Source organism: Bos grunniens, chromosome 5, assembly GCF_055505025.1.
Source record: "Bos grunniens cultivar Pamir isolate PY7600 chromosome 5, Bosgru_T2T1.0, whole genome shotgun sequence".
Taxonomy (NCBI): domain Eukaryota; kingdom Metazoa; phylum Chordata; class Mammalia; order Artiodactyla; family Bovidae; genus Bos; species Bos grunniens.
This window is the reverse complement of record NC_141169.1, coordinates 10,924,709-10,940,599: the sequence shown is the minus strand read 5'-3', so window position 1 is coordinate 10,940,599 and position 15,891 is coordinate 10,924,709. Positions and strand designations below refer to the sequence as shown.

At 38.3% G+C, this 15,891-nt stretch overlaps 1 protein-coding gene across 11 annotated transcripts in view; it reads right to left on the bottom strand.

Annotated features, from left to right (window-relative positions):
- PTPRQ (protein tyrosine phosphatase receptor type Q) overlaps positions 1-15,891 on the bottom strand; it is a 295,980-nt gene that overhangs the window by 74,739 nt on the left and 205,350 nt on the right. For all 11 annotated transcript variants that reach the window (XM_086398851.1, XM_086398846.1, XM_086398848.1 and 8 more), the window contains exons 45-46: positions 8,834-8,955; positions 1,958-2,144 (exon numbers count right to left, since the gene is read on the bottom strand). In XM_086398851.1, coding sequence (XP_086254977.1) covers positions 1,958-2,144; positions 8,834-8,955 — 309 coding nt within the window. The remainder of the gene's footprint in view (positions 1-1,957; positions 2,145-8,833; positions 8,956-15,891) is intronic.

The following is a 15,891-nucleotide window of genomic DNA, read 5'->3' as shown; positions in this document are numbered from 1 at the left end:
CATTTTGATATTTGGCAAAACTAATACAATTATGTAAAGTTTAAAAATAAAATAAAATTTAAAAGAAAAAAAATAAAATTTAATGGTTGCATGAACATATTTATTTTAATCACATTGAAATGTATATATTCTTCCATTCTAGGTGACAAATTTCCATGAAGAAGGCTGTTCATATTTGACTATGAATAGCTCAGATATTCATATACACTTGTAGAGATATCTAGAGATAGTTCCCTATGGCAAGCAAAACATAAGTAAATAAATAGAAAAAAAGAGAGAAGCAGATAAATATGTTATTGTGCAAATATCACAATGTGAAGAAATGCATAGCTGATATAAAAGTTAAATTGGTTCAACACACATTTTCACAATTGCTATTATCCATTTTTATGATATATAAGAATATATATATTTCTTTTTATGAAAGATGATTTCCTAAAATTAGGATCAGCTTTAAAGTTGAATACATGAAAAAATTATCTGAGTGTTAGAAAGAACTTCCTATCCTCCAGATATCTTTGTTTTCATATCTAAAATCTATTCTTAGAGATTTAATAAAAATTTATGAAACTACAATATCCTTGGAAAAGGTGTCACATTAAGATTGTTGATCAAAGTTTTAGGGTATGAACATGAACAAGTTTAGCAGCAACTTTTCTCACAGATGGGCAGGATAAGGGAGAAGTACAAAAAGTAAAATAAGTACCTGAACTATACATGGCAATTAAATGGAAACAAGTAGAATTTTATGGTGCTGAGGATAAGATGTACCTTTCAATTTAGAATGGTAAGTAAGTCTATAGATAATAAAATATACAGCATAATGAAAAGACTAATTTTTTTTTTTTACCTCCTATACTTACCTTACAGATAGCAACAAATAAACTATAGCAACACATCCTTCATGTGCTCTTTCCAGAGATATATCTGCTGGCAAAGAACATCAGGAGTCTGAAGGAGGATGGGGCAAGCAAGTTCTAGGAAGTTGACTTTCCACGGTAATTTCTCACAGGTTACAATCTTACTATCCACTCAGACCCTGTTCATACCAACTTGAGGCAATCTGTACAGATTCTGACATTAATCCTTAGATTATATAATAAAACATGCCACTTGACTAAGTGAAGAGAACAGAAATGGTAAACATAGGTAGGGGGTTAATTGGCTCTTCTGTCCATAGGATTCTCCAGGCAAGAATACTGGAGTAGGTTGCCATGCCTTCCTCCAGGGCATCTTCCCGACCCAGGGATTAAAACCAAACCCATGTCTCTCACGTCTCCTGCATTGGCAAGCATGTTCTTGGCACCTGGAAAGCCCAGATAATTTAATAATAGAGTGGTGGTGGTTTAGTCGCTAAGTCGTGTCTGACTCTTGCAACCCCATGGACAGTAGCCTGGGCCAGCCTCTTCTGTCCTTGGGATTCTCCAGGCAAGAATACTGAAGTGGGTTGCCATTTCCTTCTCCAGGGGATCTTCCCAACCCATGAATTGAACCTGGGTCTCCTGCATTGCAGGCAGATTCTTTACTGACTGAGCCCTCAATAATAGAGTATCATTATTTTAATGTACATTTAAACAATGGGACATAAATAATTAAAACAGAATTTAAGGTGAAGCTTTATTGGCTATAAACAGTTGGAAAAATCATTTCTTAGGCAAGGTTGTCCAACTTTTAAAATACTTAGTGTTGAAATAAACACACAAAAAATACATTTGGATACCTTATTATGAACTAATTTATTTCTGTATTTACAAGTATTGACTATACTACGTAATTCCATTTTGCCTCAAAAATACAAATAGAAAGCTTCACTTTTGTCAGCCCCAGTGAGTCATTGAATTTTATGCTTATATGCTTAAAATTTTCTTGTAACACATATGCTTTGTAGGGTAGAGTGTGAGAAACTGTAAGAAAGACACTTAGTCAATTTTTAGCAATGATGAAAAATATACCTTACCTGATTCTAAAGTGGTAACAATTATTTCAGCACTTGACTTTCCGTCCACATATGCAGCACTGATATTTCCAGTGAATGCGGTGATCACCACGGAATACCTTGTGAAGATTTCCAAATCTTTAACTTCTATGGTTTTATTTTCTTCATTTGACTTGATTAAGGAAATATTAAATTCATCACTATCTACCTATAAGAAAAAAAATAGCTAATAGAGGAAGCAGCACTTGAGTTACAAATCACTAAAATATTAATAGAAAGCTACAACTGGTATATCTTTCTAGGCAAGATTTAAAATTTCTTTTATTTACAGTCAGATGGTCCTGGGAACTCCAAAGTGCTACTTTAAGAGTCTACTACCTAGCAGTTATTTCAACAGTTGAAAGTAAAAGAAAAAAATCAACCACAATAATCAGAAAAAGCAAAAACCATCTCTGTAGTCAATGAAACTTCTACTCCAGTGTTTTACAGAGGAATGAATTTAGTCATCAAGGGTTCAGATCCCAACCTGGTCACTTAGCAACTTCCATTCTATAAGTCATTTATGCCCTGTGTTTAACTTTCTATGTATGTAAGATCAGGGTGATAATATCTAAATAATTATAGTATTTTGATGATTTAGAAAAAAACTGATCTGAAGTAGTTAGCAAAGAAATTTGTGGGTTTTTTTTTTTTATCGTGACCCACAAAAGTGAAACACATTTGGCAACATAATGTCCATACACATTCAGGATGTATGTGTGTGAATGTGTATTCTTTATAACTGCAAACTGCTTTTCAGAAATACAACTTCTAAAATGCACTTTGATATTTTCTGCTCTTTTAAATTTTATTCCGATTCATTTTTAAAATGGTGGTCATAACTGAAGTTTGAAAACCTGATCTAGCACCATGCATGGTACTAAATAAGGAATCAATTAATATAGATGCAATTATTAAATGTGTGCAAATGAGTATGCTTAGGTACAATAAATACAGTTGTACTATTTATTAAAACAGTCTGTCTTTGATAGAGAATCTGGCCTACTCACTGTAGGGACTAAACATAGCTAACGTATCTAGCACTGAAGAGAAGGACTTTTCCTGAGATGAACAAATAATTCAAAATCCCCTTATGCCTGCTTCTATCAGGTACTTGACTTGAAACACTTAAAAGTAAGTTGGATACACTGTCCTCACTAACAAGTTCATTTTCAACTTGAACCTTTCTTATAACTTTGAAAGATGTATTTTTGTTCAATATGTTCAATTTTGTTCAATTTGTTCAAATTCTCTTTTCTAAGTTTCTTAACTGAAAAAGATATTGCTATAAGAAGCACAGGAAAAGCAGATACAATATCAGTATTAAAAAAAAAAATCAAACAGATCGAACCATCTTGAGAGAGAGCAGTAGGGGAAGATACTCCACTGGCAGAAAAACAGATCAGCGTAGGAATCCAACTGATCAGCTTCATGTATCCTTGCGCAGAAAGTGTGTGTTTAATTGGTTGTCAACATTTAAATACCACATACAAATAAGGCTTTTTAAAGTTCCCCTAAGACTAGACTTAAATGTATGCTAGCTAACAATTATCTAAAGATGAATGATGGGTAACTCTTATAACGGGGTAGGGGTCTCCAGCTCATCACTGCTCACCACTTAGCTTCACGTTCCTTAGCTGACTACTAGAGCTATTTCAGTTCTGATTTTATAGAGTTGGGCTGAATTTCTCAAGATTCCATAGCTGCTTGGTAACTGCGATAGGATTTGATCCGAGGTCTTTGAAGAGTTCAGACCTTAGCAGCTGATGCTGCTAAGTCGCTTCAGTCGTGTCCGACTCTGTGTGACCCCATAGACGGCAGCCCACCAGGCTCCCCCATCCCTGGGATTCTCCAGGCAAGAACACTGGAGTGGGTTGCCATTTCCTTCTCCAATGCATGAAAGTGAAAAGTGAAAGTGAAGTCGCTCAGTCGTGTCCGACTCTTACCGACCCCATGGACTGCAGCCTACCAGGCTCCTCCATCCATGGGATTTTCCAGGCAAGAGTACTGGAGTGGGGTGCCATTGCCTTCTCCGTCAGACCTCTCTACACTACCAGAAGGTCATGAGACCTGATCTTATAAAGTAAAATTAAATTATTCCAGTGCCTTCATTAAAAAATGGTAACAGATCGCAGTTAGTAAAGTAGGAAATAAAATGCATGTGATGTACCATATCTTATATATATAGTAAAATATATAGTAAAATTCCAAAAGAATACTGTGCCCTCAAAAAGCAGCACATACAAAAATTCATTTTCTGTCTTCACTAAGCCTACTAAATTTAACCTTCTCTGTACAGTCTCCTCTATATATTATGTACCCTATAACAGAAACTTTAATTGTAACATTATATTCCAAAAAGACTGGCTACCTCATACTCTATAATTATCTATATTCTGGTGTTCTAGACTGTGAGTTACTTGGAAGCAGAACTTTACATTTTCCATCTTTGTCTTGGTGGAAAGAAGCTACTAAGTATTTGGTAAGTTAAAAAAATAAAAGGAACATACAACTCTTAGAGGAAAACACAGGCAGAACACTCTGTGACATAAATCACAGCAAGACTCTCTATGATCCACCTCCTAGAGTAATGGAAATAAAAACAAAAATAAACAAGTGGGACCTAATTACACTTACAAGCTTTTGCACAACAAAGGACACTATAAAAAGGATAAAAAGACAACCCTCAGAATGGAAGAAAATAATAGCAAATGAAACAACTGACAAAGGATTAATTTCCAAAATATACAAACAGCTCATTCAAGTCAATACCAGAAAAACAAACAACTCAATCAAAAAGTAGGAAAAAGGCCTAAACAGACATTTCTCCAAAGAAGACATACAGATGTGTAACAAACACATGAAAAGATGCTCAACATCACTCATTATTAGAGAAATGCAAATAAAAACTACAATGAGATATCACCTTACACCGGTCAGAATGCCATCATCAAAAAAGTCTACAAACAGTAAATGCTGGAGAGGGTGTGGAGAAAAAGGAACCCTCTTGCACTGTTGGTGGGAATGTAAATTGATAGAGCCAGTATGGAGGATGGTATGGAGATTCCTTAAAAAACTAGGAATAAAACCACCATATGACCCAGCAATCCCACTCCTAGGCATATACCCTGAGGAACTCAAAATTGAAAAAGACACATGTACTCCAATGTTCATTGCAGCACTACTTACAATAGCTAGAACAAGAAAGCAACCTAGATGTCCACTGACAGATGAATGGATAAAGGAGCTGTGGTACATGTACTCAATGGAATATTACTCAGTCATAAAATGGCATGCATTTGAGTCCGTTCTAATGAGGTGGATGAACCTAGAGCCTATTATACAGTGAAGTAAGTCAGAAAGAGAAAAACAAATACCGTATACTAACGCATATATATGGAGTCTAGAAAGATGGTACTGATGAAATTATTTGCAGGGCAGCAATGGAGATATAGACACAGAGAACAGACTTACGGACTCGGCGGAGGGGGGTGGGGGAGGAAGGAGAGGTGGGATGTATGGAGAGAGTAACATGGAAGATTACATCACCATATGTAAAATAGGCAGCCAACTGGAATCTGCTGTATGGCTCAGGGAACTCAAACCAGGGCTCTGTATCAACCTAGAGGGGTGGGATGGGAAGGGAGATGGGAGAGAGGTTCAAGAGGGAGGGGATATGTGTATACCTATGGCTGATTCACGTAGATGTTTGGCAGAAAACACAATTCTGTAAAGCAATTATCTTTCAATTAAATAATAAATTTAAAATAAAAGGAACAACAAAAGGCCAGAAAATGCAATTCCCAGTAGAATCATCCAGGGTGATATCTGAGCCCATATATCTTTATTGTGCTGTGCTTAGTCACTCAATCCTGTCCAACTCTTTGTGACCCCATGGACTGTAGCCCGCCAGGTTCCTCTGTCCATGGGGATTTTCCAGGCAAGAGTACTGGAGTGGGTTGCCATGCCATTCTCCAGGGGATCTTCCCGAACCAGGGATCGAACCCAGGTCTCCTGCATTACAGGTGGATTCTTTACCACCTGAGCCACCAGGGAAGCCCATATGTCTTTATTAAAGAGTGTCAATTTTTGCTTCAAGTCTTTTAAGGGAAGAGCAATATGCCCTTGTGGCTGGTATTTGGCAGAGGCCAGGGTGCAGCATAAATCTTAAATTCAAGGGCACGTGTTCTTTGGCCTGGGAGCCAATGACTTCTGGCCTTCTCAGGTGGTACTAGTGGTAAAGAACCCGCCTGCCAGTGTAGGAGCCATAAAAGATGTGCGTTTGACCCAGGACCCAGCACAGTGCTGGCATCTGAATGTATTTAAAGTTGTACTGGGAGTTTGAGATTGACATGTACAGATTACTATATTTAAAATAGATAACCAACAAGGACCTACTATACAGCACAGGGAACTCCAGTCAATATTCTATAATAATCTAAATGGGAAAATGATTTGAAAAAGAACAGGTACATTATATGGATAACTGAAACACTTTGCTATATCCCTGAAGCTAACACAACATTATTAATCAACTATGCTCCAATATAAAACAAAATTTTAAAAAATAAACTAGAATTGTGTTGAAAGAATGAAGGGAAGACCGCTTTAGTTCCAAGAATCCTAGGGAAACTGTGAAGTGTTAGAATCTATTTGAATTTTTGCTGTCTTTGATCCAAATGTGTTTTGGTGAGCACATATTTCAATTTGGCAATTTTTATTTGCTTTTTTGATAGTTTTTCCTATTTCCATCACACTATTGTGCTGGTTTTAGCCAGGTCTTAACTGTTTGAGAAGTTGTTTTTTTTTTTAATCATCTCTGTGCCTCAGTTCTCCTATACGCAAAAGTAAGATTATAATACTTACATCAAAATGTTATAAGATACAATAATACAATGCATATGAAGAGGCTAATATGTAGCTGAAACGAACTAAGCAATTACAATAGTTATCTTTCCATCCTTCTCTCTTTCCCTTACTCAGTTTTAATCTCAGTAAGAATACTGAGAGAATTAGATGATAAATCACCTTTTTTTTAATGGTTTACTTTTCCCTCCTTTCAACACAACCAAACTCCATGAGAGAGCTATTTTCCCTAATAAAGTATCTTCTAGTTAGTAGAGCACAGTGTTAACATTTTATAATTTGCTTTTAATGATATTCCTGGAGCATTTGTCATTCATGTTGATTGTTTTTGGCTAATTATGAACTAAAAGTCTTCACAAATGTGCTCTAAAAAAGGAGGATCATAAACTGAAGACTGGGAGAAAAAAATGTACCAATAATCCTTTAAGTTTTCCTTTAATCATGACGGGTCTTTTGAGATAGAATTATTTCCACTTAAGAAATAATATAAAAGCATTTTAAAAAATCATAAAAGTTAAAGAAGAGATGAATAAATACAGCAAGAGGAGGAGGAGAATTCACCATGGATTGCCTAATTTAATGCTTCAGACGCCACCAGAAGGGATTGCTCTTCAGCTCCAGTAAAACCCAAGCAGGATGCCAGGAGAAATTTCCAATTCTAACCCTAGCTAACAACTCTGCATTATTCACACTGTGGAGCACCCTGCTGTAGGCAAGAGGCTTGACTCGCATGCTTGCGTTTCCTACTGTCTGAATGGCTACTCCAATTCAGTGTTTTCAGGTCCCTTTTACTCAAATGTTTGTATTCCCCAGGACACTTTCTTCAGGTTAGTCCTTACAGAAGAGTTTCTTACCCTAAATGTTTCATAGGTAATCTCATCTATTCATATTATTTCATCCATCCAATACCAACGCTTCCCAAATCTGGAAATACAAACTTCCTCTCCTGAGCTACAGATCCATGAATGATCCTGTCAATGGGCATCTTCACCTGGGGACTCCCAGGCATCTTAACACATCTAGTTCGGAATCCATGCCTTTTCTCTACAAATCCATTCCTCCTCACAAGTTTCCAAATCATATCTCTTAAAAAGTCACCCTTGATTTTTATTTTCACTCACCATCCATGGATTTTTTCCCTCCAGATCCTGCATATTTAAATTATTTTTTTATTCTGTTACCCTCACTCATTTCCTTTTCTTGCCCAGTTTTACTCTTATGGTTTCCTGCCTCCTTTAATTTTGTACCCCCAGGACTGGTCTAAAACTATGCTTTACAATGTGATCATACTGATTCTGTAAAATAGAAATCTGTATCCCAACACTGCTTTATTTCCACAATTGGCACCCCACTGAACTTACCATGACCCACACTCCACAATAGGTTTTAAGTCGGCCCCCGAATCGAGCCTCATCTCTCAGGCCTTTTCTTTTCAAATGTTCCACTAAGGATGCCCTAACTACTTGCTTTTTCTTGAATGAAGCTAACTTTTTACACTTATATTTACACTACCTTTCCATGTTCTGCTTCAATCATTTTCGAAGTTAAGCCCTGATATTGTCTTATTTTGGAGCTATGTCTCCTAATGCCTTGGCCATTCTTTTGTATTTTAAGTTCTTTTTCACTGTATTTTAAACCGATATATTACCGTCAACTTAAACTCAACCTCATTTATCTATATCATCTATACCCTGAAGATAAATAACAATAAGCGTGATAACAATATTTTGTTTGCACTTCTTGAATATTTACTAGGTATCAGGCAATGTTTTAAGTTATTTATGTATGTTGACTAACTTAGTCCTCACAAAAATGCTGTACCCTGGGTAGTATTATCTATCTTTATTTTACAGATGTGGACACAAACATAAACAAGTAAAGGAAGCTGCCTAAGGTCTAACAGAGCTAAGAGTAAAATTCAGTCTGGTTGCAAAACCTGGATTCCTAACCATGCTCTATACTGCCTTTCAGAGAAGACAAGACAGGTCTTACTGATTTGACGTCTATCAAATAGAAGGTTGGTCCAGTAATGACAGTAGGTTCACTCCAGCTGATGTTGATGCTGAAAGGTGATGTTGCTACTACATGCACATTTTCAGGAGGACCGTCTGGAGCTATGAAAATAGAAAAAATTCAGTTACCTTTCTACATTTCAGCTAGTATTTGCCACAATATGACGACAGAAAAAAACAAAAGAAGGATAATGATAATGAATTATATATTATAGTTCACAGCATACTAAAAGGCATTGCCAGATCAAAAGATGTAATTCCTTTAAAAATAATTACTATACATAAAGAACTTCCACGTGAGAAATTACTGATCATAAATACATGGTTTTTAATCTCAAAACAACATTTTGAAAAGAAAGCATTACTAATTGCTAAAATCTATTTGAATAAATAAAGTTTTATTTTTAAATAGCCTATAATGTTGTTTTAAGAAACTTGCAGGAATGCATTTGACTACAGAAAAATGCAACTTGTTCAAGTAAATTATATTTAAAATGTATTTTCTTACAAATGTAAGTTGGACTGGTTTATTGTCTTCACTGAGGGGATAACATAGGAAATAGGTTATACAACTGATCTTATCATTACAAATGTAAATATTTCCTGAATTCATTTTGATTCCAAACAAATTCTTTAATTTGTCCTACTTTTAATATTACTGTCTTCATCAGGAGTGCAGAACAAGGGATAACATTTTAATGAGTTGACTGCTGAAAACTCTTGTTTAAATTTTAATTTGTGAAACGACTAGGAACTACAAGAGTTCTCAGTTTGTTAAGAAGGAATCAGTCACAGTTAGTTTGACATAGACATTGAACTAGAAACACTGCTGTACACATCTCTCTCCTAGTATGGCTCCTCGTCAATACTAGGGAGATGAGTATTTCCCAGCAATTCTGATTTTTAAATCGACATAAACAAACATTACTGAACAATATCATTCCTTAGATCCTGAGAAGGCGTAAAGAAGAAGATAAAATATTCCCTTCCTGAAATAAATTTGTAAGAGAAACAAGCTGTATAATCTTGGTCCATCAACAAAACCCCTGGACCTCAGTGTCCTCTTTATATGCAGATTCCACAGTGCTTTAAAAAGAGTTACAAGCCAGTGAGCACAAAATGTGTGAAAGTAGCCCATTAGCGTCTGGTCCTTTTTGTCAATTAATACAAAATATTATCACAAAGGGCAAAGGAAAGATAAGAACTAATTAGAAATACAAATAATCTGCTCTGAGAGGGCAGAGGACACCATGGTAAGTACAGAAGGGCAGGGAGTCAAGGTAAAGTTGCAGAGATGGGGATTGAAGGGACTTTGAAACATGAGAAGGATTTCAATAATCAGAAGGGCAGGCTCAGGGGCACTTCTTTGCTAAGAGGGTCATAATAAAGCCACAAAGATATAAACAATGGGGTCCACAGACAGATAGAATTTTACTTCTGCAGCATGGCTTTCCATGGTAATCTTATGTTTATTATTCTATACACTGAAAAATATTACTCTAGGAAGAGGTCCACACACTTCACCAGACTGTCAAAGGAACCCACGGTGCAAAAAAATTTCAGAATCCCTATATTCAAGGAATAGAGATATCACAGAAAGACCAGTGTTCATGAAGGGGTGGGGTAGGGAGCAAGCCAACTAGTCATTGGGGAACTAAGTTAGGCAGCACTCGATTATGTTAAAGGGTTTGACGTTCACTCTTTAAACAATGGGATGTCACTGAAAGCTTTGAGAAGGCAAGTACTTTTCTAATGATTTAGGAGGAAATCTCAGGCAGCTATGAAAAAGATAAGCGCTCTGAAGCAGTGAGTTCAGACAGGTTATTTCCAAAATGTCAGGTAAGATCTGATGAGAGCCAAGAGTAGAAGAGCGACAGTAGGTAGAGAAAGGAGGAGATGAACCCCAGAGTCCTGAGAAAATTTAACAAAAAGAACTTAAGGGCTGACTAGCTGTGAGACAGAGGGTGTAGTAAAAAGCTAATTCACGTATTAATACTGGGGGAGGGCTGATAGAATTCACAACAGCACCTTCAAGAACAGATACTAGTTTTGATAGGGATAAGACCTTGGCAGGGGATGCTAAATTTGCATCTGTACTCATTAAGCCTGAGATACTCACAAGGATTGAGATGCCTACCTGGCAACTGTAAAACGGAGTCTAGAACAAGGGAGATGGGACCAAGATGAAAAGAGTTTGTTAACAAATTAAAAGTAATTCCTTACAAATTGAGATAGTATCAATATGGCAAGTATATCTGGTTCAGGTGACTCACGGGCTCTGAAGAAAGCCAGAAGGTTTATTTCAACACTGCTGCTGCTAAGTCATTTCAGTCGTGTCTGACTCTGTGTGACCCCATAGATGGCAGCCCACCAGGCTCCCCCGTCCCTGGGATTCTCCAGGCAAGAACACTGGAGTGGGTTGCCATTTCCTCCTCCAATGCATGAAAGTGAAAAGGGAAAGTGAAGTCGCTCAGTTATGTCTGACTCTTCGCAACCCCATGGACTGTAGCCCACCAGGCTCCTCCATCCACGGGATTTTCCAGGCAAGAATACTGGAGTGGGGTGTCATCGCCTCCAACACTAGGTAAGTATTTAAGATGCTCATAGTAATGACAGTCTTTGGACTATTAATGAGTTCTCGGTACTTAGAACATTTCCAAGAGAAATGATATTATGTGTTTGGAATTTAGGTGCCCAACTCAGCCTGGATTCTTAACCATCTGAGCCACCAGGGAATCTCTCAACTCAGTCCATAAAGTACTTTTTAATAGTAGCATTGACATAATTTAAAGAAGTTGTTACTTCTTTAAATTATGTCAATTTAAAGTAACGTTATGTCAGATGTTACTACAGAGGATGTATAAGAAATATTACGTGGGAGAATGGTTTGTGGATGACAAACACATCCTTCTATTTGTACCTTTACTGAATTTTGTGCAATACTCTGAACACTGACTCAAGATGCAGTCTATATGACACCGAGGGGAGAGAGGGAGGAAGGGATGCTCCAGGATTCCAAGGTGTGATGAGCTGAGGTGCTAATAATAATGACAGAATACGGTACATGATTTCTCCAGTGATTAGTGTAGAAGAGATCATGGAATCTCAGCACTCAACACATGCTGCATATACTGACATCTTCAGTCATATTCTAATTTTAGGGTCCTAGATTTAGGAACACCGCCTCAAATTATAGCATAATTCATTTAGATACCTGGACATAACAAATGATAGTGATGAGAGGGCTCTGCCACCAGCATAACTAATTGCTTTTGGATTATGCCTCACGGGATAATGCTCTCCATATTCAAGAGTGGCAATTCTGGGCTCTCCTGGAGGTCCGGTGGTTGGGAATCCACCTGCCAATGTAGGGGACACAGGTTCAGTCCCTGCTCTAGGAGGATCTCACATTCTGCAGAGCCACCGGGCTAACGTGCCACAACTCCTGAGCCCACACGTGGCAGCTGCCGAGCTCACGTGCTGCGACTACTGAAGTGCGCCGAGAGCCCGTGCTGGCGCTCGGCACCCAGAGAGCCACCAGGGAGCAGCCCGCGCACCAACTCAGAGGGGCTTCGGTCCACCACAACTAGACAAAGTCTGTGTATACCACAAAGAATGAAGACACAGCACAGCCAAAAAATAAATATATGTTTAGAAAAAAAGAGTGGCCACTTCTTTCCTTTCTGGATATTGCTTAGAAATGTCATACCCACCTTAACAAGTAGTAGCTTAACAAAGAGCAGCTCTGAATCTCTGTATTTAACTGTTAAATGAGGAGTGGACAGGCTTTAGGATCAGGTACTCCATTACTCATCATCATTATATATTTTCCTCATGGAGAAACCTGCTTTGAAAAGTGGGTTGCAAAGGCCTAACTCCTGCCTTTGACTCTAAAAGAGGATGGGTCAGAAGCTAAGTAAAACTTTATGAAGGTGTTTATTAATTAATAATTAATATCAATTATTTACCCTTTATTAATGTTTTCCTCAGACCTGCCCTCTAGTTCTGTAAGAACCATTGTGGAAAAGAAGAATATTATGACAGGTTGCATATTTTAAGTGGTATGAGACTGGAAAATATTTTAGCCTACCTTTTCATTTCTGCTCAAATGTTCTGTTGGTTTTAGGTGAAATTTATGTATTTATTGAAACAATAAATATTTATTGCACATCTTCTACATGCCAAGGACTGGGAGGACACCAAGCCTACAGAAGAGATCAGGGTAGTTGTGGACCTAACATTTAGAGCTTCTAGTACTCAACATCTATACTGAAGGCCTTTTCATACTGTTCATGGGGTTCTGAAGGCAAGAATACTGAAGTGGTTTGCTATTCCCTTCTCCAGAGGACCACGTTTTGCCAGAACTCCCCACCATGACCTGTCCTTCTTGGGTAGCCCTACATGGCATGGCTCATAGTTTCATTGAGTTAGACAAGGCTGTGGTCCATGAGCTCAGTTTGATTAATTTTTTGTCATTGTGGTTTTTAGTCTGTCTGCCCTCTGATGGATAAGAGGCTTATGGAAGCTTCCTGTTGTGAGACACTGACTATGAGGGAAACTCGGGTCTTGGTCTGATGGGCAGGGTCATGTTCAGTAAATCTTTAACCCAATTTTCTGTTGATGGGTGGGGCTGTATTCCCTCCCTGTTGTTTGACCTGAGACCAAACTATGGTGGGGTAATGAAGATAATGGACCTCCTTCAAAAGGTCTAGTTATATTCAGTGCCCCTGACCCTGCCACAGGCCACTGTCAACCCACACCTCTGCCAGAGAATTCTGGACACTCACAGGCAAGGCTGGGTCAGTCTCCTCTGGGGTCACTGCTCCCTCTCCTGGGTCCTGGTGCACACAAGGTTTTGTTTGTGCCCTCCAAGAGTCTGTTTCCCCTGTCCTTTGTAAGTTCTGTAATCAAATCCCACTGGCCTCCACAGTCAAATTCCCTGGGGGTTCTCAGTCCCTTTGCCAGATCCCCAGGTTGGGAAATCTGTTGTGGGTCCTAGAACTTTCTTAACAGTGTGAGAATTTATTTCGTATAATTGTTCTGCAGTTTCTGCCTTGTCTAACTCAATGAAATAGGAGCCATGCTGTGCAGGGCCACCCAAGACGGGCGGGTCATGGTGGAGAGTTCTGACAAAACGGGGTCCACTGGAGAAGGGAATGACTAACCACTTCAGTATTCTTGCCTCGAGAATTCCACGAACAGTATGAAAAGGCAAAAAGAAATAACACTGAAAGATGAATTCCCAGGTCAGTAGGTGCTCAGTATGCTACTAGAGAAGAGTGGAGAAATATCTCCAGAAAGAATGAAGAGACAGAGCCAAAGTGAAAACAATACCCAGTTGTGGATGTGACTGGTGATGGAAGCAAAATCCAATGCTCTACGAACAAGGCAAACTGGAAGTGGTCAAACAAGAGACAGCAAGAATGAACAACGACATTTTAGGAATCAATGAACTAAAATGGACTAGAATGGGTGGCTTTAATTCAGATTACCATTGTATCTACTACTGTGGGCAAGAATCCCATAGAAGAAATGGAGTAGCCCTCATAGTCAACACAAGTCTGAAATGCAGTACTTGGGTGCAGTCTCAAAAATGACAGAATGATACTTGTTCATTTCTATTCAGTATCCTAGTAATTCAAGTCTATGGCCCAACCACTAATGCTGAAGAAGCTGAAGTTGAATGGTTCTATGAAGACCTACAAGACCTTCTAGAACTAACACCCAAAAAAGATGTCCTTCCATCATAGGGGACTGGAATGCAAAAGTAGGAAGTCAAGAGATACCTGGAGCAACAGGCAAGTTTGGCCTTGGAGTACAGAATGAAGCAGGGCAAAGGCTAACAGAGTTTTGCCAAGAGAACATACTGGTCATAGCAAACACCCTCCTCCAACAACACAAGAGATGACTCTACACATGGACATCACCAGATTGTCAACATGAAAATCAGACTGATTATATTCTTTGCAGCCTTAGATAGAGAAGCTCTATACAGTCAGCAAAAATAAGACCAGGAGCTGGCTGTGGCTCACATCATGAACTCCTTATTGCCAAATTCAGACTTAAATTGAAGAAAGTAGAGAAAACCACTAAACCATTCGGGTATGACCTAAATCAAATCCCTTAAGTGGAAGTGACAAATACAATGGAAGTGACAAATAGATTCAGGGGATTAGATCTGATAGAGTGCCTGAAAACTATGGACGGAGGTTCATGACATTGTTCAGGAGGCAGTGATCAAGACCATCCCCAAGAAAAAAAAAATGAAAAAAGGCCAAATGGTATACTGACGAGGTCTTATAAACAGCTGAGAAATGAAGAGAAGCTAAAAGCAAAGGAGAAAAGGAAAGATATACCCATCTGAATGCAGAGTTCCAAAAAATAGCAAGGAGAGATAAGAAAGCCTTCTTTAGCGATAAATGCAAAGAAATAGAGGAAAACAACAGAATGGGAAAGACTAGAGATCTCTTTGAGAAAATTAGAGATACCAGGGAACATTTTATGCAAAGATGGGCTCAATAAAGGACAGAAATGGTATGGACCTAACAGATGCAGAAGATACTAAGAAGAGGTGGCAAAAACACACAGAAGAACTGTACAAAAAAGATCTTCATGAACCAGATAACCATGATGGTGTGATCACTCATCTAGAGACAGACATCTTGGAGTGTGAAGTCAAGTGGGCCTTAGGAAGCATCACTATGAACAAATACAGTGAAGGTGATGGAATTCCAGTTGAGCTATTTCAAATCCTGAAAGATGATGCTGTGAAAGTGCTGCACTCAATACACCAGGAAATTTGAAAAACTCAGCAGTGGCCACCAGACTGGAAAGGGTCAGTTTTCATTCCAATCCCAAAGAAAGGCAATGCCAAAGAATGCTCAAACTACTGCACAATTGCATTCATCTCACACACCAGCCAAATAATGCTCAAAATTCTCCAAGCTTCAACAGTACGTGAACCGAGAACTTCCAGATATTCAAGCTGGATTTAGAAAGGGCAGAAGAACCAGAGATCAAATTGCCAACATCCGTTGG